General features: G+C 45.3%; 1 protein-coding gene across 2 annotated transcripts in view; it reads right to left on the reverse strand.

The window, feature by feature from the left end:
- Nucleotides 1-4654: 4654 nt before the first annotated feature.
- LOC147216586 (ephrin type-B receptor 4a-like) overlaps nt 4655-24390 on the reverse strand; it is a 50987-nt gene continuing 31251 nt past the window's right edge. The window contains exons 4-17 of one of the 2 annotated variants that reach the window (XM_086177268.1): nt 21346-21736; nt 18164-18316; nt 16713-17048; nt 16509-16633; nt 15540-15705; nt 15344-15443; nt 13564-13625; nt 13361-13474; nt 12758-13005; nt 12448-12663; nt 10541-10690; nt 10252-10445; nt 9398-9556; nt 4655-4794 (exon numbers count right to left, since the gene is read on the reverse strand). In XM_086177268.1, the coding sequence (XP_086033394.1) occupies nt 4686-4794; nt 9398-9556; nt 10252-10445; nt 10541-10690; nt 12448-12663; nt 12758-13005; nt 13361-13474; nt 13564-13625; nt 15344-15443; nt 15540-15705; nt 16509-16633; nt 16713-17048; nt 18164-18316; nt 21346-21736 (2523 nt within the window). In that variant the 3' untranslated portion in view covers nt 4655-4685. Of the gene's footprint in view, nt 4795-9397; nt 9557-10251; nt 10446-10540; nt 10691-12447; nt 12664-12757; nt 13006-13360; nt 13475-13563; nt 13629-15343; nt 15444-15539; nt 15706-16508; nt 16634-16712; nt 17049-18163; nt 18317-21345; nt 21737-24390 lie in introns of both variants that reach the window. The other variant, XM_086177267.1, reaches the window with a different exon arrangement.

The following is a 24390-nucleotide window of genomic DNA, read 5'->3' on the forward strand; positions in this document are numbered from 1 at the left end:
GTTAGCTTTAGCCTGGACCGTCTTGTCACAAAAGTGATACTTTTGGAAATTATCCAAGCAAACGGGTCTATATTCTCAGGAAAGCGGCTCAGAAGCTACTCCGCTCCCGGTTTTAGGTGCAGCTTGATGTGTTTCCACACAGACTCGCCAAAAGTTCACTTCCGTCCGAAGACAGCTGTGTTTGGAAAACAACGGCCCGATGGGGAGAGCTGTCGTTTCCTATTAAAAAATGGGACTTCACGCGGAGGAAGGAAACATCTTGTTTCCAGCAGTTTAACTTGTCAATTAATCAAAAATGACATATTTATATATTCAGCAATTTATAATTAGGAAGTAGTTGGATTTTTTTATTGATTTACGCCCCTCCTGGAATGTACTCTTTTCCCCAGATTGAACCGTGACGGATGCAAAAAGTACGTGCGAAAGCGACGCTTGGTTTGTTTGAATGACTGCCGCGACTCCCTAACTATAATCATGGTTTTGTTTTTTCTCTTTTAAAAAAGCTAAATTAGCCACTTACCAGCCCAGCGTCAACGCGCGCTGTTAATTTACAAACGTGCAAAGCCAGTGAGAATCTCGAGTGAAAATTGGTCATTACCGGTTCAGCGGTATCTTTTGTTTCCAAACGTCTCAACACGTGTGCGATGATGGTACTAACGCTTTTGTTTTTGTTTTTTTTTGAATAGTAATTGCAAAAAAGAAATAGAAGACAAAAAAAGAAAAAAAAAATGCATGAGTGTGCAAATAAGCCTTGAGAAGCCGCTTTTAATCTGGCGCCTCTGGTTTCACTTTTTTTTTAATTTATTTATTTTTTAACCTAATTCCAAAAAATAAATAGAAAAAAAAAGAAATAAAAAAATGCATGAGTGTGCAAATAAGACTTAAGAAAACGCTTTTAATCTGGCGCACCTGGCTTCACTAATTTTTTTTTTTTAATCCTAATTGCAAAAGCTAAAAAAAATAAAAAGAAAAAAGAAAACTGCATGAGTGTGCAAATAAGACTCGAGAAACCGCTTTTAATCAACCGCCTCTGATTTAACCTTTTTTTTTTTTTTTTTTAATCCTAATTGCAAAAAATAAATAGAAAAAAAAATAAAATCATAAAAATGCATGAGTGTGCAAATAAGCCTCGAGAAACCGATTTTAATCCGGCGCCTTTAGTTTCTCTTTTTTTTTTTTGGAATCCTAATTGCAAAAAATATAAATAAAAAAAATAAAAATTAAAAAAATGCATGAGTTTGCGAATAAGACTCATAAAACCTATTTTAATCCAAACCTCTGGTTTCACTGTTTTTTTTTTTAATCCTAATTGCAAAAAAAAAAAAAATTGAAAAAAAATAAAGATAAAAAAAGTGCATGAGTGTGAAAATAAGACTCGAGAAACCGATTTTAATCCAGCGCCGCTGGTTTCACTTTTTTTTTTTTTGAATCCTACTTGCAAAAAATAAATAGAAAAAATCAAATAAAAAAAATGCATGAGTGTGCAAATAAGAATCGAGAAACCACTTTTAATCTGGCAACTTTTTTTTTGTTTTGTTTTTTTAATCCTACTTGCAAAAAATAAATATAATAAAAAAAAATGCATGAATGTGCAAATAAGACTCGAGAAACCACTTTTAATCTGGCACCTTTTTTTTTGGAATCCTACTTGCAAAAAATAAATAGAAAAATAAAATTAAAAAAATGCATGAGTGTGCAAATAAGACTTGAGAAACCACTTTTAATCCGGCACCTTTTTTTTTTTTCTTTTTTTTTTTTTTTGGAATCCTACTTGCAAAAAATAAAAAGAAAAAAAAATAAAAGAAAAAAATGCATGAGTGTGCAAATAAGACTTGAGAAACCACTTTTAATCCGGCACCTTTTTTTTTTTTCTTTTTTTTTTTTTTTTGGAATCCTACTTGCAAAAAATAAAAATAAAACAAAATAAAATAAAAAAATGCATGAGTGTGCAAATAAGCCTTGGGAAGCCGCTTTTAATCCGGCGCCTCTGGTTTCACATGACGACAATACACATGTGAATGCGGGTTCACACGGGTCACATGTTCCTTATCCCGCCTCCGCCTGGTCCCTTCCCCCCTTTCTTTCACACACACACACACACACACACACACACACACACCTACCTGTCCCGCCGGGCACCCCCTTCCCCCCCGCCCGCACTCCATACTTGAATGCACACAGGAATGTGAGGGGAATGACACAATCCTCCAAAATGCCAAAAAAAAAAAAAAAACCCTGTTTGGCCCGGCCGGCTCTCTGCGGGCCCCCGATGAATGGCCATTCACGGCCGCGGCCGGCGGACAAAGCCGGGGGGCCAGATTTGCGCTATATGCCGGGGTCAGGGGTCACGTGGAGCACTGACAGAAGTAGAAACCCGGGGATGAATGCCTGCTTTGCGTTTTTTCACGCAGGAAAAGGGGGGTGGACTCAAAGAGTTTCTCGCGTGAAGCTTCACCTGCGCAGATTAGACCCGAAGTTACGCCGAGATCATAAAAGCGCGTTCGTCGGGAGTAAAAAGAGAATTTAAGCTAGCGCTTTGCTATAAGCCGCTCTCGGCCCGAGGCGGAGGAGGAGACGAGAACATCTCCACATGATTAAAAGGGCTGAGGACCAGGAAGGGAAACAGAGGACAAGCTTCGGGCCCTCGGGGGGTAAAAGCTCTCCGGAGAAACAAGAAGGGGGGAAAAGAAAGCCGGGAGAAACGTGCGTCTCGCCTTGGCGAATTTCTCATTAGTAAAACGGGGGCGACGGCGAGGACGAAGACTGGGAATCGCTCCTTTCTACGCTTTGCGCATGTGTGTTACGCTATTAAACTTTAACGGATAAATACAATAAGAGAACGTCTCATTAAAAAGCGGGTTATATGACAGGAATTGTGTTTGGGAATATCCGGAAATCGGGTTATCGCGTTAAATAAGCCGGAGAGAGAGAAAAAGAAAAGCGTGAACACTTGAGAGTATCTTTATTATGAATAGAGAATACAGATTAGCCTACACACGGGACGATAATCAAAACATACTTGATCTATTCATTATTTCAAAGTCGAGGCCTTCAATATGAAGACCACGTTTCCCCCCTCGATAGATCCGCCGAAAGGAATGTCTCGGATTTTTTTGTATCACAGCACCGGTGCTTTTTGTCGAAGGCCAGCCGAGTTCGTTTCGCCCGGGAAGACGAAAAACACCAAAAGAGTTCGGACCCGACGAGAGCCATTTCCGGGTTTTTTCGGTAACGGCTCCGACAAAAAAATAGAAAAGAAAAAAAAACAACCCACGTTTCGGGGGTCGGACTCCGACGTCAAGGCGGGGAAATGGAATGGCGAAGCAGGAGCTGCTCACGCTGATGTTTTTATTTAAAAAAAAAAAGAAAAAAAAGTAAAGATACGGCGTCTTTGAATCCCAGTCTGGGTTTCTTCTTCTTCTTCTTCTGCCGGGGGTTTGGCTGGGCTGCTAATCAAACAGCAGCTCCATTTAAATTCCTGCCCTTCCACCCTTGAAACCAATGGATACCTTTTTTCAAATCGTCAAAACCCCGCGTTTGTTTACCTTCCGTCCCCCTCCTTCCAGCGCAGAGAGGGGACGCCGATATCCACAAAACGTCCCTTTAAAATCCCTTTCCGAGGAGGAAGCCTCGGAGGTTCCTCAGCCAGACGGTGGCCGGCTGGAGTCGCGAGAGAATTAAAAAAAAAAAAAAAAAAAAAAAAAAAAGCAGGAGAGGATCAAGCTGGAGGCTCCCGACGGGCCTCGCCGGTGCGTTTCTACAAAGGAAAACCAATTTGACGGCGCTTCCCCGGCACCCGGGTCCTCTCGCCTCTTGTTCGGTCTCGGTAATAATAAAAAGTGAGCTGCCAGCAGAAACACAGGCAGCGGGAATAACCGGCGCGGCGCTCCAAGAGAAACACGCGGTGTTACCGAAGATTACAATTCCCCCTCTGAAGCAACAAAGTGCCGATATGTGTGTGTGTGTGTGTGTGTTTTGTTCGTCTCCATGTGAGCCGGTGGCGAGGGAGGGTGGGGCGATTAAGACGAGCAGAGCGGAGCGCTCTCTCCCGTGGATAATACGTTACACACACCTGAGTAAAGAGGAGGTAATGCTGGGGAGAAAAAAAAAAAAGGAATAATAATAAAAAAAAAAAAAAAAATAATAAAAAAAAACAAGTGGAATATAACACAGTTCAGAAGTTCAGTCTGGATTTGGCCGGCGTCTCCGGGGGAACGAGACCCCGCTGGATTAACGCACCCGAGGGTGAATGCAGTTCACTGGATTGGCGCTGCTTATTTTTATTTATTTATTTTTTTGTTTGTTTTTTTTTTTTTTTTTTTTTTTTTTCCTCCCCTTTGGCGCAAGTGACATTTACTTTCCGGAAGATGGAGGTTTCCCAAAAAAAAAAAAAAATTCTCGGTTTAGTGCACTAATTGGGTCTTTATCTCCGGTGGATGGACGCGTAAAAAAAAAAAAAAAAATAAAATAAAAAAAAATAAAAGTCCCGCTGACAGGAAGCGGTGACGGCGTGTGACCGGGGCATCCCGGTCTGGGCGGGTGTAGGAGGACGACTCAAAACCTTCTTAGCTCCCGCGGCGGTTAATCAATTTCGCCGACGTCTTTAGGGAATCCGTGATGAAAAAGCCTGGGGTCGCGGTCGGAGTGGTGGGTTGGGAGACGAAGCCGGGGCGGGGAGGGGGGGGCTAGAAGGTCACAGTTGCGGAGCTCTTATTCCGAAATGTCATGGTCTGAATGCCGGAAAGGATTTTCCTCTGATGGCCGGCCAGAGTCACTCCCATGTGCAGCAGGTCTCTGAGCGGAGAGGAGAGAAAACCCCGGGGTTAGCTTGCAGCAGGTGCAATTAGCTAAGAAAACAAACTTCACGCCGGTTCGCTTAGCGAGAACTACTTGCAGAGCCATATTTACGTATTTATTTGTGTACTGTCACAGATGGCATGTGTGGCTCCTCAAGACCTTCACCGGTCGACGGGAGCTAGTTTTCGGAGTGGCCGGCGCCGAGACGGGTGAGGTCAACGGGTTCAACAAGCGGGTGACGAGGAGGAGTTAACCCGACCGTCCTCAAAGGGCGAGGAGGGTGAAGGTCAAGCGTTGCTGGACCTCCTTGCCGCCGCCGACAGACCGGAGAACATCGATCTGGACGGCGTCCGTGCAACCGCGACCTCACCGCCTCGCCTCACACGTGTCGAGCCTTCACTCGGCTGTTTATTTTGATTTATTTTATCACTCTGTGGTCTATTTTCCGTCCATTTCTGTCCTTGACGTTGTTGCTCTCTCTGCTGTCTGTTTACTCGTGGATGCCTTTCGCTATCTTCTGATTGCTTCTCTATATTTATATTTATTGATAATATAACTGTTACACCTCTGTGACAAAAGAATTTCCCAGATGGGGATCAATAAAGTTTATCTTATCTTACTATTTTAACATCCATTTCAACTGTAATTTTGTATATGTATAACTTATAGCCTGTTTCTACTTGTAAATAATATCCATAGTCCACTACATTTAATGCACAAATATATGTTCATTATATGTGTAATGACAGTAAGGTTCAATTTACCGTCATTTCCGGACAATAAGTCGCTACTTTTTCTACACGCTTTGAACGCCGCGGCTTAAACGACAACGCGGCTCATGCACGAGCTTCACGCCGCTAAATCACGTAGCCTCGTCACATCCGACCAATTAAATTCTCAGGTCGTTGTATAGAAAATGGAAAATTTTCCTTTTTTTCATCAGCCTTGTTACAGGCACTTTGCAGAAAAAAAAAAAAAAAATCCAGCCCATATTTGTGGATATTAGCGGCAATTAAAAAAAAAAAAAAAAAAAAAAATCAGTGTAAATATCTCATGTTACAACATGAACCTGCAGCTTATAGACAAGCATATGCACACATTGATTTTTTTTCATTATTTTTAGCCGGCTTATATTCAGGTGTGCTCAATAATCCGGAAAATACTGTAGTTTAATCAGGACAAAGGCGTCCGCAGACGAGCACGACCCCGGACGGACGTGCAAAGTTTGAACTGTGCAGTTGAATAAATATAATGGTTTCTAATGCTTTGCTGCACAGGATATTGGAGGTTCCCTGATGTTACTTTTCTTTAGCTGCTGTTGCGGCTCGATGGCGTTCTGCCCCCTCGGGGGCGGCTTTCAGAAGACCGGGATGAACGGGATCAGACGCAATTTGCTGTGCTTTTTGTTTAGACCGCTGGTTTTAGTAGCGTCGAGTCAAAAAAAAAAAAAAAAAACAACCGCAACAACCCACAAACGCGTGACTAATTGGGAGACTAATGATAACCACTTACCGCCTCGGCTGCCCGGATTATTCATCCCTGAACTAATTTGAATGAATTCCTCGCACCTCCCAGGCGCTCGCGCTGCGCCGCCGATACGTATCGCTCCGAAAGTCCGATAATCCCCCAGGAAATCCCGGCGATACTCCTTCCCGAAGGCAACGCGTCTCACGGAAACCACATGCGTGTCAGATACGCGTCAAAACCCGCCGGGTGTCTTTCATAAAAAAAATAAAAAAAAAAAACGCAGACGGCGCTATGTTTTTCCAGGGTTTCCAAAGCGTTTTAAAAAAAAAAAGATAGACGCTGCTGTTATCGCGGAGAAGAAGATCCAAGCGGGGAGAAGCTATTTTACTAAAAAGAAAAACCCTCCCAGTCAAACGGAATTCCAGGTATCTCGGACTGTTGTATTTTAGTTTTTTTTTTTTTCTTTTTTCTTACTCTTTGTTGTGTTATTTATTTATTTATTTTTTCGCTTGCTATTGAGGAAATAAGTGAATTGCTAAATGAATGGTAGAAATGATTATACCTATAAAGAATATTGTATTGTATTTTAGATTTTTTTTGTTTGTTTTTTTTCTAACTCTTTGTTGTATTTTAGTTTATTTTGTTGTTTTCTTACTCTTTGTTGTATTTTAGTTTTGTTTTTTTTTACTCTGTTGTATTTTAGTTTTTTTTTAAATTCTTACTCTTTGTTGTATTTCAGTTTATTTTGTTGTTTTCTTACTCTTTGTTGTATTTCAGTTTTTTTGTTGTTTTTTTTTCTTGCCCTTTGTTGTATTTTAGTTTTTTTTTCTTACTCTTTGTTGTATTTTGTTTTTTTTTGTTTTTTTTCTCACTCTTTGTTGTATTTTAGTTTTTTTTTGTTGTTTTTTTTTCTTACCCTTTGTTGTATTTTAGTTTTTTTTGTTTGTTTTTTTTCTTACTCTTTGTTGTATTTTGTTTTTTTTGGTTTGTTTTTTTTTCTTACTCTTTGTTGTATTTTGTTTTTTTTCTTTGTTTTTTTTCTTACTCTTTGTTGTATTTTAGTTTTTTTTTTTTTTCTTACTCTTTGTTGTATTTTAGTTTTGTTTTTTTTCTTTCGCTTGCTATTGAGGAAAAAAGTGAATTGCTAAATGAATGGTAGAAATAATTATACCTATAAAGAACATTGTATAATGTGTATCTTGTCATGAGGTTTTGTAAGAATGTTTGTGACTCTGCCAAAGAACCTGTTCTAATAAATGTTCAAAAAAAAAAAAAAAAAAAGCAGCCCAACCTGGAGGGAGTTCAGCTGGAAGTTAAGAATAAGATATTTTAAAACTCCCTTGATAATAGCTTCTTATGATAGTAACTATTCCCCCGTGTTGAAGCTGTGGCATAACGGGGGATTTCGTCCCACATTTTCTGGGACTAAACTGACGAAATTCTGGGAAGAGGTAAAAAAAAAAAAACAAATAAGTGAGATTTTAAAATTAAACAGACCAATTGAGCAGCATCAACAAGTGATTTAAGGAAAAACCAGGTGTTTTTGCTCAGAGTTCTTCTATTAATTGCACATAAAATTATCCCAGTTAAGTGTCTCAAACCCCACCCACCTTCCCTGGACCAGTGACGTCAAAGTTTTTTGTTTTTTTTTCTTACTCTTTGTTGTATTTTAGTTTTTTTTTCTTTTCTTACTCTTTGTTGTATTTTAGTTTTTTTTTGTTTTTTTTTTCTTACTCTTTGTTGTATTTTAGTTTTTTTTGTTTGTTTTTTTTTCTTACTCTTTGTTGTATTTTAGTTTTTTGTTTTTTTTTCTTACTCTTTGTTGTATTTTAGTTTTTTTTTGTTTGTTTTTTTTCTTACTCTTTGTTGTATTTTAGTTTTTTTTTTTCTTACTCTTTGTTGTATTTTAGTTTGTTTTTTGTTTTTTTCTTACTCTTTGTTATATTTTAGTTTTTTTGGTTTATTTTTTTCTTACTCTTTGTTGTATTTTAGTTTTTTTTGTTTGTTTTTTTTTCTTACTCTTTGTTGTATTTTAGTTTTTTTTTGTTTTTTTTTCTTACTCTTTGTTGTATTTTAGTTTTTTTTGTTTGTTTTTTTTTCTTACTCTTTGTTGTATTTTAGTTTTTTTTTTCTTTCTCTGTTGTATTTTAGTTTTTTTTTGTTTGTTTTTTTTCTTACTCTTTATTGTATTTTAGTTTTTTTTTGTTTTTTTTTCTTACTCTTTGTTGTATTTTAGTTTTTTTTTGTTTGTTTTTTTTTCTTACTCTTTGTTGTATTCTGGTTTTTTTTGTTTGTTTTTTTCTTACTCTTTGTTGTATTTTAGTTTTTTTTTGTTTGTTTTTTCTTACTCTTTGTTGTATTTTAGTTTTTTTTGTTTTTTTCTTACTCTGTTGTATTTTAATTTTTTTTCTTACTCTTTGTTGTATTTTAGTTGTTTTTTTTTTTCTTACTCTGTTGTATTTTAGTTTGTTTTTTGTTTTTTTCTTACTCTTTGTTATATTTTATTTTTTTTTGGTTTATTTTTTTCTTACTCTGTTGTATTTTAGTTTTTTTTGTTTGTTTTTTTTTCTTACTCTTTGTTGTATTCTAGTTTTTTTTTGTTTTTTTTTCTTACTTTGTTGTGTTTTAGTTTTTTTTTTGTTTGTTTTTTTTCTTACTCTTTGTTGTATTTTAGTTTTTTTTTTCTTACTCTTTGTTGTATTTTAGTTTGTTTTTTGTTTTTTTCTTACTCTTTGTTGTATTTTAGTTTTTTTTTGTTTTTTTTTCCTTACTCTTTGTTGTATTTTATTTTATTTTTTATTTTTTTTCTTACTCTTTGCTGTATTTTCTTTTATTTTTTATTTTTTTTTCTTACTCTTTGCTGTATTTTATTTTATTTTATTTATTTCTTTTTTCGCTTGCTATTGAGGAAATAAGTGAATTACCAAATAAATAACAGAAATAATTACACCTATAAAGAACATTGTATAATATGTATCTTGTCATGAGGTTTTCTAAGAATGTTTGTGACTCTGCCAAAGAACCTATTCTAATAAATGTTCAAAAAAAAAAAAAAAAAAAAGAATTCCAAGTATGTCACCGTAACCGTGGGCGACAGTAATTGGATTGGGATGGCCAGGCGTCTGGGACTCACTGGGTGGAGATCTGGGCCAGCTGCTCCAGGGAGGTGAAGCCGGCCTGCAGGAAGCTGTCCTCGTAGCGCTCCATCTTGATGGCCCTCAGCCACTCGGCCACCGAGGCGCAGGACGAGAGGGCCGGCGGGGCTCGCTGGTCCAGCAGGGGGTAGGAGGGCCTGCGGGCGGCGGGGACGACAACCGACGAATCAAAACGCGCCGTCGAGAAGCCTATACGTGTCCCGCGGCCGCATTCCGGCGGACAAGCGGAGGGAGGATCTCAGGCGGCGTGACTGACGGGGACGAACAATGGGATTTGTCAGGGCGGAGAGCGAAAGAGGGGGGGGGGATCCAGCGACGGGGAGAATATGGAGGAAGGGAAATGGGCACGGCGAGAGGGCCGACAGGTCACAGCGGGAAGACACGAGATTGGGCGGCAGGAGGGGAGGCCGTCGGAACGGACAGTAAATAAGACATCAGGAGGAGGTAAGAGGAGGACGTGCATGCTCTTCTTTTTTTTTCTGCTCAATTTCACACCGATTTTTTTTTTTTTTGTCTTTTTTTTACTCTAACAGGAAACGCGGCCCGTCAATCACTCCCGCGCGTCGGGGGTTTAAAGTGGACGGGCGACACTCGGGGGGGGGGGGGTGAAGACCCGGACGTTTCTGATTGCCAGTGGCAGGGAAAGGAAAAGAGAGAAGAATCCTGACTCCGGGGAATGAGATGTCTGCCAATTATAAAGTTGTGGTGGTTTCAGGGAGGGTCGTACTTTTAAACGCAACCGGAAGACCTGGAGGTCGACCAAAACACACAAAAAAACAAAAAGGTGGGAGAAGCCGGGGGGTCGGGATTTGGATTTTCGGATTTCCCTCACCCGGCTCCCTCCTGGGCCACGATCTTCAGCGAGGCCGGGTTGCGGATCAGCTTGTCCAAGGCGCTGACCAGGTCGGCGAATCGCGGGCGCGACGAGCGGTCCTTCTGCCAGCAGTCCAGCATCAGCTGGTGGAGGTGGGTGGGACAGTCGGGCGGCGGGGGAAGCCGGTAATCCTGCTCGATGGCATTGATGACCTGAAAAAATTAAACAAAAAAACAGCCCGCTAACAGTTAGCATGGGGTAAACAACGCGGATGTATGAAAGGACTACAAGGAAGATGGAGACCTACGTCTTGGTTGCTCATGTCCCAGTAGGGCCTTTCCCCGAAAGACATGACTTCCCACATGACAATGCCGTAGCTCCACACGTCCGAGGCCGAAGTAAACTTCCTGAAGGCGATGGCCTCCGGTGCCGTCCAGCGGATCGGGATCTTCCCGCCCTGCTCGGAGCAAGGGGCAGGCGTCACGTAAACACGGCGAGGCGGGGGTCCGAGCGCGGCGGTAAACAAGACCAGGATGTAAAAACCTGCGCTTCCGCCGACACGGCATTGTTATAAAGGAAAATATTTTAGATCATTAACGTCCAACAGGAGTAGACTGGGGACAGGCACTAATGGTTCATTACGACTAATTCTGGTGGCGCTAACGGCTACACGCTAACAGGTCAGAGTGCGATGTAAACAAGACCATGGGGGGAAAAACCTGCGCTTCCACAAACACGGCATTGTTACAAAGGGAAATATTTCAGACTGTTAACATCCGACAGGAGTAGACGAGGGACAGGCACGAATCATTCATTACGACTAATCCCAGTGGCGCTAATGGCTACATGCTAACAGGTCCAAGCGCAAGGTAAACAAGACTAAGATGTAAAAACCTGTTATTTCTTACAAAAGAAGAATATATTAGAATTGTTAACATCCAACAGAAGTAGACAAGGGACAGGCACTACTGATTCATTACAACTAATTATAGTTGCGCTGACGGCAACATGCTAACAGGTTGAGGCGCAAGGTAAACAAGACCAAGATGTAAAAACCCGTTCTTTCTTACAAAGGAAACATATATTAGATCGTTAACATCCGACAGGAGTAGACGAGGGACAGGCACGAATGATTCATTACGACTAATCCCAGTGGCGCTAATGGCTACATGCTAACAGGTCCAAGCGCAAGGTAAACAAGACCAAGTTGTAAAAACTTGCGCTCCCACAAACACGGGGTTATTACAAAGGAAAAGATATTAGATGATTAACATCCAACAGTAGACTAGCGAGAGGCGCTAATGAGTCATTATGACTAATTCTGGTGGGGCTGACGGCAACATGCTAACAGGCCGAGGCGCAAGGTAAATAAGACCAAGATGTAAAAACCCGTTCTTTCTTACGAAGGAAGAATATATTAGATCGTTAACATCTAACAGAAGTAGACTAGGGACAGGCACTCATGATTCATTACGACTAATTCCTGTGGCGCTAATGGCTACATGCTAACAAGTCAGAGTGCAATGTAAACAAGATCAGGGTGTAAAAACCTGCGCTTCCACAAACACGGCATTGTTACAAAGGGAAATATTTCAGACTGTTAACATCTGACAGGAGTAGACTAGGGACAGGCACGAATCATTCATGACGACTAATCCCAGTGGCGCTAATGGCTACATGCTAACAGGTCCAAGCGCAAGGTAAACAAGACTAAGATGTAAAAACTTGCGCTCCCACAAACACGGCATTGTTACAAAAGGAAAAGATATTAGATGATTAACAACATCGAACAGTAGACTAGCGAGAGGCGCTAATGAGTCATTATGACTAATTCTAGTGGCGCTGAGGGCAACATGCTAACAGGTCGAGGCGCAAGGTAAATAAGACCAAGATGTAAAAACACGTTCTTTCTAACGAAGGAAGAAAATATTAGATCGTTAACATCCAACAGAAGTAGACGAGGGACAGGCACTCATGATTCATTATGACTAATTTCAGTGGTGCTAATGGCTACATGCTAACAGCTAGAATTATACAATAATAGCGTTAAAATTGATAAAAGAGATAATAACAGAGGACGCCTGGCGAGAAGCTGCGGGAGATTAAACCACGACCTCGTGAGTGCAGACGGAGAGATGCGCGTCCTCCATCATCTTCGTTAGATGACGGAGGATCGCATGAAAACGAGAACAAGGAGACGGAAGCGGCGCTCACCAGGGAGCTGGTGTAGGTCGGGTCGGAGGAGTTCTCCTGCAGGAAGCGCGACAGGCCGAAGTCGGACACCTTGCACACCAGGTTGCTGTTAATCAGGATGTTGCGGGCGGCCAGGTCCCGGTGCACGTAGCTCATCTCCGCTAGGTACTTCATGCCAGAAGCGATGCCGCGAAGCATCCCCACCAGCTGGATGGGCGTGAACTGGCTGTCGTTCAGCTGCGAAGGAGAGCGAGACGCGTTAGCCTAGCGGCGGCGGACGCGGGGGAGCGCGCTCGCTCGCTCGCTCGCTCGGCGGCGCTAGGCTACCGACCCGCAGGAAGGAATCCAGGGCGCCGTTCTCCATGAACTCCGTGAGGATCATGACGGGGCAGCTGGCCGTGATGATGCCCTCCAGGTGGATGATGTTGGGGTGCTGGAACTGCCCCATGATGGACGCCTCGGACAGGAAGTCCCGCCTCTGCTTGTCGGTGTAGCCGCCTTTTAGCGTCTTTATGGCGACGTAGTTCTCCTTCTTCCCGGGGACTCTCAGCCGTCCCCGACACACTTCCCCGAACTCCCCTACAGCGCACACACACATTTAAAAAAGCACACACACTCAGGGCTGTTTGTTTGGGCTGTTTACCACGGTTAAATGAAAGTTAGCTCGCAGCTATTTCCGCCCTTTGCTTTGAACAATGTGATAATATTGCTAACATATTTATCAGTTAATTGCTTCACGGCGGCGTATTGAATTTTGTCTGATGAATACGTTTGTGCGGGGGAGCGCTTTTAAATGTCACCGAATCAATTTTCATTGGGTTAATTAGATGTGTTTTTAATAACGTGGCGCCCGGAGAGGTTAATTTATAGCACAATATATAACTAAACAAAATTAAAAAAAGCCTGGGAGGGAGTGGCAGACGGCGGCGCTCACCGGCTCCGATAACCTCCTCGATCTTTACGAAGGAAACGTCGATTTCCTTGGCAAACTCGCGCACGGCCTCGTTTGGGTCCTCGTAGGTGAACGGGTCGATATAAACCTTGACCCCTGCAGGCCGTGGGAGAGGAAGATGATAACGTGAGCGACGATTAAAACTTCCCCCGCCGTGATTTCTCCTTATCGCGGCTCGGCGTTACCTTGGCCCACGAGGTACTGGCTGTGTTTGTCGCCCAGCTCCGGGTCCTTGATGCGGCTGTGTCTGCTGCAGGGAGAGAGAAACACCGCTTTCTGACTCCGCCGATCGATTATTCCCGCGAAACGCCAGCGATCGGACCGGAATACGAATTCAAATCGTGGGAAAAATATTCCCGACGTCGAGCCACGCGGCCGTGAACTCATCGGGGATCCATATCTCATTTGCGCCGGCGGAAATTGACAACGGTGGCGTTCGAAGTCCACTAATATTTGACGGGAGTCACAGTCGCGCCCCCGCATCCTCTCCTTATTTTGGAGAAAGCTAACAGTTAGCGCTAGGCTAGCCAAAGCCTCGCCTCCCTTCATCGGCGGATGATGGCGACCTCACATCTTCTCATCTTCACCCGCTGCGGCGTCTCGCCACGTGTCCGCCATAATCTGAGCTACCGGCATGTAGTGGTTAGCGCTACTGTTATTATTAGCGCCTCTGTGTGTGTTTCTACCCCCGCCGGTTGAGGCAGAAGACATTCTCTTCGTGGAAAGCGTCAAAAGCGCTGTGATTCAGCGCCGTGTGAATAAAACCTGTGCGTTTATTTCAGGAAACGGTGGATAATCCTCATGTTCAGCTTTTGCTGTTTTCACGGACTCTCAAAACGTCCCGGCTGATTCGCGACTCAAGTCATCTCTGCGCTTATTGTTTGTTGAGAAAGCGAAGCGTCCCGCTGCGCGACGACGCCTCGGCACGTCAAAAAAACAAAACAAAAACAAATCTGAAGGCAGACGGGTGAGTGATACACTGCTAATTGTGATATGTAATAAAATTAGCCGCGATGCTAATAGCCACGAGTTCACCCGCTACGCCGCCATCTTGTGGAACTGGAAAAATACTTTCTTTTTTTTCTCCAGATTTTCCAGGCCAGGTTGAAACCTTAGGCAATCGGATCCCTGAGCAATTCCTCCGCCGATCAGCCATCTCTCTTCGATGGTGGTTAAACACACACACACTCACACACACATGATTGGTTTCTCCTGCACGGATATTTGTGTGTGTGTGTGTGTCTTCATCTGGAAACCTTTAATAACCTAAACACACTTGTGCCTTGGGTTCTGCTCTTTGACACCAGCAGCTCCCGATATAATTCTGCTCTCACACACACACACACACACACACACACACACACACACACACACACACACCGTCCCGCAACCCTGTTCCAGCCCTGTGGCTGCTGGATCCCCGTCTTCCTCCGTTTCACTCCCTCTCCCACTTCATACGCCTAAAATAGCAATAAATGCACCACCCTTAGCGGAGGAGGGGGGCAGATCTGGGGCCTTAGCCGCTGATTCGCACATGTGTGTGTGTGTGTGTGTGTGTGTGTGAGCATGTCACAAGGTCACAGCCATTGTTCTCCTGTCCTGTGGAAACAGGGTTGGGACGCCTGCATCCTGTCTCTCCCTGCCTCTACCACTAGCGTCATCTCTCTCTCTCACACACACACACACACACACACACACACACACATTACCTCTGATGGCGTCCAACAGTATTTACTTAAAACAATGAGGCCTGAGGAAAGTGTTCTAGCGAGCAGGATAAGTTTTAGCTGTGCAAGCAGAAGAGTCCACCCCCCCCCGATAACATCCCGCGTGTTTACGCATAAAAACAAAGCGGCTGTAAAAATTCGGGGGTTGCCGCCGCCGCCGCCGCCGTCGCCGGCCCTCTGACCCGCGGCTTCCCCCCGATTTCGCCGCTTCCTGCCGTTCCCCCTCCGGCGTTCTCACCGAATGCAGTAGGCGGCCACGAAGATGAACGTCACCAGCAGCAGCATCCCGACGGCGATGAGGACGCCGGGCACCAGGAACTGCGAGGAAGAGTCGTGTCCTGGAGAAGAGAAAGGGTCGAGGGTCGCGTACGGAGGTTTAATGCGAGGAGGGACGTTGTCGAAATGTGTGCGCGTTCGAAAATAAAGCGTCGTACCGTCCGGAAGGGTGCGAAAGACGGTGGCCTGGCTGAAGCTGCCGTAGCCGGCCACGGTCCTCGCCCGGACCTGGACCTCGTACTGGGTGGCCCTCCGCAGGTCCGTCAGCACCACCTGGTTCCTGGTGCTCTCCTTGTAGAAGCACTCGGCTTCGCTGCGACGCTCCTGTGGGAACCGGCGGCCGCAGAGAGGGAACAGATGAGGAGATGACAAGAGATGGATGAGGACGTTTAAGGGGAAAAAAAAAAAGAAGGAAGGCAGAAGGAGAGCAGGGTGGGATGAGATCCGGTCACATTGTACCCGCTCCATCTGTCTCACACACACACACACACACATGTGCACGCACACGCACGCACACACACACACTGTGACCTAAGGTTCATGGATGTATTGGTAGTACGTTACAGTGTGGTGCAGTCAGGGGAGGCAGGAGAGGCCGGTGCCTCACTTGCCAATTTTAGAAAAAAATGTAAAAAAAAAAAAAAATGAAGTGGTTCTATTTATCAGTGATTTGCACTCAAAAGATACTTTTCATTGAACTTCACCAGTTAATTTCTTTTATTCAAAAAAAAAAAAAAATTATCTCTCAGGATTTTCAAATCCAGAATAATAACTTTTTGTCATCAAAATGTCTGTCAAATTAAAAAAATAACAAATAAATAAAAAAGCCCTTGTTTTTCCCCCCTCATCTAATTCAGATTCTGTGCACGAGCAGGAAAGAATTCGTCATTTAAAACTTTTGCGAATAAAACAAAAAAAAAAAACAAAACTGACAACTAAAAACGCAGCCTGAAAGTTATTAGGAAAAAATCAAGGTGAGAAGGAGTCGAACTATTCCTCCTCACGCCGGGCGACAAATCCAATTAATTTCTTTTTTTTTCATTTGAAACCAGACTCCATGAAGCGTCGGGCGGATTCATCAACGTCCGGCGACCTTTGACCCCTCGCCGGGCCGACCCCCCCCTTACCTTCTCGCAGTAGCGCAGCTGGTACTGCAGGATGGTGTAGTGCAGGTGTCCTGGGACGGACCAGTGCAGGGTCAGGCTGCTCTCCGTCGACTCGCTCTTCCGGATCTCGGAGACGAGCGACGGCACTGCGCAGACGGCGGGATCGTGAACGGCGGGATTCTAAACACCGCGGGCGTTAGCGGATACTCTCAGATGTGGGCGTACCGTCGTGGCTGGTGGTGATGTTGATGCTCTCGCCGGAAGGCTCCTTGCCGCTGAGCCGGGAGACGCCGTTGAGCGCCTGCACGGTGAAGTTGTAGATGGTGCGCGGCAGGAGGCCCCACACCTCCACCCGCCGCCCGCTCAGGCCGTGCTGCGCCGGTTGGTAGCTAACGCTATCCCCGCAGGACAGGCACGGGCCCGCCGGCGCCCGGCACACCAGGCACTTCACCGCGTAGCTCAGGTCGCCGCGGCCGCCGTTGTCCAGCGGTTCGTTCCACTGCAGGCTGAGGGTGGTGGCGTTGATCTCGCTGGTGATGCGGCGCGGGGCGGATGGAGGTCCTGCAAGAGCGAACGAACCTTTCAAGCTAACGGTTAGCTGAAAAGTTGGCTCAAGCTAGTAGCGGCGGCGCGTTTCTACGACGATCGCGACCGAGATGTTCGCTAGCAGGGGTCGCCACCGCCTTTACTCGGGATGGAAACGAACATGGCGTCTTTATCGATATCCGCACATTTCAATTCTCTTATCAGCCCCAGGGGCGCTAGCTTTTTCCCCGTGTTGTTTACTGAGCCCGCGCCGCGGTCAGCTGCGGGGATCCAAAGCGGCGGCGTGTGCAAAATGATTACGGCGAGCAACAAGCTGAGACGGCTTATCGCCTCGGCCACGGCGCCGTAACGAGGAGCCAGATTCCGGCGGCGCGAGCTCAGCGGGTATTTCTGGAGGAATCCTTTTAAGCATCAAAACCAGCGCCGCCATCTTGCAGACATATGCAAAGAGCGCGTGCTACTTTATCTTCACGTGTAGCGCCCGTTTCCTTCTCCTTCTCCACCGCAGCCAATCAGCCGCCTCCGTCTAACCAGCTAACTTCCTGTCCTCCATTAATCCCCACTTCTTTATGAGCGCGCGGGGCGGAGCTGCAACCCGCTAACGGCAACCCGCTAATTGACTGTCTGACAATTAAGATAAAGCCCGAAATGAGATAGATTTCATTAACGTCGACAAAAACGGAGGCCGTCGGCGCCCGGGAGCGGCCATTTTGAAAAGACCCCGTTCAGAGAGTCCCTCCCATTCACACCTCCGACATGCGGCTGGAGTGGGATTGAAGCGGCGCGAGGGCGTCACTCGAGCCCGCCGGCGCCCACTTCATTTTCGAGTGGCGCCCCTCCCCGCTCCCCCTTTTTCACAACTTGTCACAAAAGAGGCGCATCTCAATGCCCGGCGGAGGGACAAAAGACGGCGAGGCAGATTAGGAAAAACCAGAAACGGCGAGAACGTAGAAGCCGGCGGCGTTTCTGCCTGTGCGTCATGAGACGAAAAAAAAAATCCCAACCGCAGCAGCAGCTGTTTGGAGGGAAACATCAATTTTCCTCGTGACTTCGAGGTCGTTCCTCGCCGCTCCTCGGGGACGCATCATCACTTAGAAACGGACGTCGGCGCGGCCTTGAGGGTGACTTACTTGTGCACGGCGTGTCCGGCGTGTCGGACTCGGCGCGGAGGTAACCGGGGCGACACGAGCACACGGAGGCCCCGCGCACGGAGGCGTGGCTGAAGCCCGGGCAGCCGGTGCAGGGGCCCTCGGAGCCGGGCTTGAACTGACCCTCCGGACAGGCTGCGGGGAAAAACAGACGACAAAATAAACAACGAAAATAGCTCAGAGTGATACCTCTTACTTTTCTCCTATCTTTGATGCGCTAACGGCGAAGTTTCGTACGCGACGCGACTGAGAAATCACGATTTTATGTGGTCTTTTGTTTCGAAAAACATCGCCACGCTCCGCGATGCACTTTTCTTTGAGGGAACGCAACAGATGTAAATCAGAGCTGTGTTTTTTTTTTTTTTTTTCTTTAAGCCGTTCATAATCTGACTAGTCGTTAGCTGCAGCCGCAGCCTGAGCTGAAGGGTTTACGCCTGTTAATCAATTAATTGAAATTCATAAAATCCACCTTCGCCGGCTACACGGTGCCTTAAGTGCCTCTATTCTTGATTTATGTCGAACACGTAGCCGGCGAAACATACATTGTTTATAATCCGGCGCCGGCTTACGAGACGGATAATGAATGTTTCACGCGGCGTGGCGTGTTGTTTGAGTCCAAACCCACTTGTTTGACAGGATCGACGCGTTCCGCGACGCCATGATGCCGAATTCTTTTCTGTTTTTTTTTTTGTTCAAATGAATCGAAAGACATTTGACGGGTCGCGCCCAAATAAGAGCGAGCGCGGTTTTACATTAGCTTTAATGAGCTTCCAGGGCGCTCCAGGCCATTTTGTTCTCTGATTATTAGCTCTTTATTGATTCCAGGAGTAAATTCGCTGCTGGGGAAGCTCGGCGTCGAATATATGTGTGTATCTGAAATTGATTTTTCACGGTCGGAGTGGTCCTTCGACGACCATTCTGCTGTAACGGCACTGGTTAACGCGGTCGCCGGCGGCCATTTTATTAAGGGAGCGTTGGAGGCGGTTGGGCGGACGGCGCCGAGGTTGGCGGTTCGAACACCAGAACTTCTTGAGCTTCTCTAAATTTGCTATTGTATACATTTTGTACAGTCTGTTTATCCATATCCTTTATTTTTGTATTAGTCCGGTGCGTTCTTATCTCATTTTTAAATTATTTTTAAATAGTTTTATTTTTTATATCATATTTTTTTTTCTTATTATTATTTTTTTTCAATTATTTTTGCTGCATCTAAAACATCATATTTGCATATACTATTATGGGTTATTTGCATTCTGTTATTATTTCATTTTTGTATTAGTTCATCGCATTTTTAGCCCATTTTTAAATTGTTTTATTTTCATTATTGTATTTATCATAATTATTTTTTTTATTATTTTCTCTGCAGCGAAACCATCATATTTGCATATTCTATTATTACTGTTTGCACTCTTTTCAACCCTGCAATGCTGCTGTGACAATTAAGCAACCCCATCGCGGGATCAATAAAGTCAATCTTCTCTTAAACGGCTCTGGAATCACGAGGTGTGAAAGCGCTTTGTATATCATAAATTTGATCGAACAACAATTTAAAGGCTCATTCATGCTGGACGTTAAGTACAGATACGCCTTCTGCGTTCCTTGAGGGGGCCGTGTAGCGCGGTATGCTAACGTCGACGGGAACGCGGCGTCCGTGTGATCAAGGCTGCGTTTTTCTTAGATTGCACATTATCACGAGCTCTTCCACCGGTGTTTGTTATTGTCGAAAACAAACGCGGAACTTGGACGCGAACTCCGCGCTGCCCCCTAGTGGTCGTACTGCGCAACCACGACGTACCTGCTAGCTAACACGACGTTAGCAAAAAGGAGACTTTACATTCTCACTCTACAGTGAAAGATTAGCAGTGGCTATCACTCCTCCCGGGGCAGCTAGCGGACGAACTCTGGGTCGATTGGTAGATTTTAAGACAGGAGGAAGAACCTTCTAGAACAGTAATTTAGGAGAAGAAACATATGATTAATTTTGTTTACGTCAACTTTATTTGGGCATCCTGATGCAGACGTCTCAAAGCGTGATTTTACAAGGACACATTCCCTCCGGCTGCTAAATCCTTGGTTTTAAACCCAAATATTGGATTTCAACCTGATTTTTTAGTTACTGGTCATAAAGCAACGTTTATCGGAAAGTTGGAGGATCGATTCCTCCAACTTTCCGATCTCGGTTAGCGCCATTAGCGTGCAAAAGGCTAAACGCCAAACCATCTCCCATCATTGGTGTTTTTGTTCTCTTACATGCTGATTTCTTAAAAGTCCAACGCCCCGGTTCTAATATCGGATCCAGAAATTCGGCGGCGGCGGTCGAGCCGCGCACATCCGGGGCGTCGTGCAATCCTGCGCGCACTAAATTGCTCGGTAACGATGAACTTGCGCTCGGGGAAATAAGCCCTGCCTGGAGAAGCCGTATTTATAACCACACCGGAGCTTTACTTTAAGGACGCTGTTTAAATATTCTAATCGAGCTCATCGAACGCGCTGAATCAACGTGACAGCGTTTGCTAGTCCTTGTGCTCGGCGGCGGCGGCGGCGGCGGCGGCGGCGTCTGACCCGCACCTTATATGAGACAGATAACGGCAAAAAAAAAAAAAATCAATTTAATTTAAAACAAGATGTCAATTTCATTTCCTGAGATGACCGGGCGCTAAAGCAAATTAACTGTTCAATCTTCTTATAAAGGCAATTTCCCTTTATGGGCTCGTGTGTGTGTGTGTGTGTGTGTGTGTTCGCCGTTCTCCCCAGCGACCACCAGCTTCTCTTCCCCAGAAGAGAAAATGTTGGAAATTATTATTTTTCGTTACATCCGTCATCAGACGTGTGTGGCGTATCTTTGCTTTTTTTTATTCTTTTTAGCGTCTGAAACGTATCCGGCGCCGCCGCCTCGTATTAATTGGCCTCATTAGAGCACAGCGGCAGCGGCGGCGGCGGCGGCGGCGGCGGCGGAGAACCCGCCCGCTTCTTCTTCCTTCTCCGTCCGCGTTAGCGTCGCTGTTCTCCAGGTGAGGTGATTTTCCACGAGAGTTATCCCAGCGCCGCTCCTTCGACCTCTTGTGAGATCAGTGCGGCACCACGTGACCTCTGACCCCGGGTGAACCCCGCCCCCCCGCCCCGGCTCGGGCTATTGTTTTCTAGCGGGAGCTAGCCGCGCCTACCTGTGCAGCTGGTGTGCCCGTCGGCCGGCTCGAACCCGGGCAGGCAGGCGCAGGAAGTGGTCGGCTGGCCCACCCACTGGCCGTCCTCGCCGCAGAAGAGCTTTGGCGGCCGCGGTCGCGGCCCCTGCTGGGCGGCGTTCTCCACGCACACGCCGTGCGCCTCCTGCACCAGCGTGCGCGGCACCGTCACCGGGAACGCCGACAGGGCGCTGACGAGAGGCGGGCACTTCTTGAAGAACACCCTGACGGAGAGCAGGGCCATGCAGGCGCCCTGAGCCTGGAAGGCCAGGTAGAAGCCCCTCTTGTGCAGCGGGCCCAGGCGCAGGGTTTTCACGTTGGATTTCCGCTCGCCGTCCTTCCGCAGGAGGAAGTCGGCGGCCACGGTGTCCACCTGGGACGGAGCAGACGGGCCACGTCAGATATTGCACGTAAGCGTCGCTCGCGGAGGATAACGCGTGGCTCGCAGGGATGCCGAAAAATTTGCAATTCATGCCGGGCGTGTTTTAATCCCTCCACATCACCTGTCAGATTTATCACTCTAATATCATAAATGGTAATGAAGTCGGGGAGCAGGCGGCGCTTTGAAAACCCCTCGGCGCCGCCGCCGCCGCCGCCGCCTTTTAAAGGGGCGCTACCGACATCACACGCCCGCAGAGGGCCGGGCGCGTTAGCGGCGGGACGACAAAACAATGCGCCGCGGCGCCGGGAGGCAGATCAAACGCGGCGGTGATCCCGGCTCACACACACACACACACACATACACACCAAACAAATACATTCAAAATCAAATTAAAAAAAAAAAAAGAAAGAGTGACAGCGTCGACTGTAATGAATTCAACGACTGAACTGTTTAGTGTTTACAACCGCGCTGTAGCGCTGGAGTCCAAAACAAATAAGCGTAGCATGTTTTGAAAAACTCATGTCACACACACACGCAGACACACACACACACCAGGGGCGTGGGATTATAGAAAAACAAACACTGAAGAATGGGGGAATAAATGTGTAGGAAAACAAATAATAACCGTCTCAAATTTAGATCAAAATGTGGAATTTAACACAGAAACCCTGAGGTTGATGAGAGGGTGAACGCTTGAGTTTCTCTGGATGTAAAAGGAATGAATGAATCTTTGCAAGTTGGAACACTGAGAAACTGAAACTGTTTTTAATGTGGTACGGCAACATATACATGTATATTTATATATAAATACGCAGGGAATGCACTGGCGGTGGAGTTGTGAGTGAGTATGTATTGTACGCGCTTATAATTGGCCTATATTCATGCAAATATAAACATTGAGGAGAAAAAAAAGGGAAAATAGCACAGGAGAAATGGCTGATATGAATGCAAATACTGTGCGGTCGACGCGCTGTTTTGCTTAACAACAGAACCCTTGGAACGTAACACTGTCGTTAAATAGGGACCACCTGTACACACACACACACACACACACACACACACACAGATTCACACATAGATACACAGACATACACACACACAAACACATACATACACATATATACATACATACATACATACATATATACACATACAAACACATAAATATGTATATCTATGTATACATGTGTAAATGTATGTATATACATATATATACAAATATTCATAAATACACATACACATTCACACAAACACATGTGCGAGTGTGTATAAACATATAGGTTTACATAATATATGTGTACTATATATATATGCATAAATACATTCATATATATTCATATATATACACATTATATATATATACACACACACATATATATATGCATATATACATACATATATATCAACACATAATATATATATACATACATATACACATATATATATACATACATTTTCTCTCTCTCTCTACACACACACACACACACACACACACACCCACACACCCACACACCCACACACCCACACACACACACACACACACACACACATAGGTGCTGCTGAAGACTGCGATGCTCTGAAAGGCTGGGCCCACTTTGGCGGAGTTAGAATGGGTTACATTACGCAGTGAGGTAACCATGGCAACAGGTTTAAAACCGTTTCTGTACGACCAGCTTGGGATTGATTTACTCTTCATGAGAACCGCCAATATGTATGTATGTATAAATATATAATATATATATATGTACAGGTCTCCATACAAAAACAGCCTCATTTGTGCATTTCTTTGTATGAATCGTGTCAAAGTCCATATTTTGAGACGCCGCGTTCAACAAGCACCTGTTAAACCCGTTTAAAGATACCTTATCTGACGTTTCTTAAATGCTTTCCTAAAGAAAAATTTCATACGTCTCCCGGCGCGCGAGTACGCGGCGCGTGTTGGGTCACGTCTCCTCCTCGCCGAGGCGCCCCCGGGTAAATTCCAATATCTTTGCTTTAAGAGCTCTGGGACCTCCGCCGCTGCAGAGGTTCGATTTCCGGGGCTGAAATAGGATCTTCCCCGGGATTGACGCGGCGACTCATATCGACCGAGCGGGCACTTGTGTGTTTTGGGTTGGCGCTAACGTCAAGGGAGCGCGCCCGCTAATAACACCACCTGACCCGCCCGTCCAGCCTGTCGGCATCTCATTAATAATTGATTAAGTACAGGAGGACGCGGCTCTGGGATATTGAATAAATAGGATGTCACGCCTCTGAGAAGACCCTCCGCTTGGAAACGCCGCTGTTTTTAAATTGTCCTCGGGAAAGGAGGGCATCGTGTCAGATCGAGAGCGGGAGGGAAAAATAAAAAAAAACACAGCTTTAATTCCACCTGCACGCTTTTACAGGTCTGGGAAAGAGGAAGTACCGGGATGCGACGTGAATGACGGGGTGAACGGTTGCGTGTTTTTCATGTGACGTGAATGAATGCGTGAACGGTCGCATGTCTTGATATAATAATAATATAATAATAATACATACGATTTGTATAGCGCTTTTCAAGGTACACAAAGACTAGCAAATGAGTGAGAGACAGATTTAAGTCTCTAGGTGACCTGAGAATGACAGGGTGAGTGATTATTTGTGTCCAAATGTGGATAAAATGA

Source organism: Fistularia commersonii, chromosome 29, assembly GCF_037954325.1.
Source record: "Fistularia commersonii isolate RoL2024-O1a breed Wild chromosome 29, RoL_Fcom_v1.0, whole genome shotgun sequence".
Taxonomy (NCBI): Eukaryota; Metazoa; Chordata; class Actinopteri; order Syngnathiformes; family Fistulariidae; genus Fistularia; species Fistularia commersonii.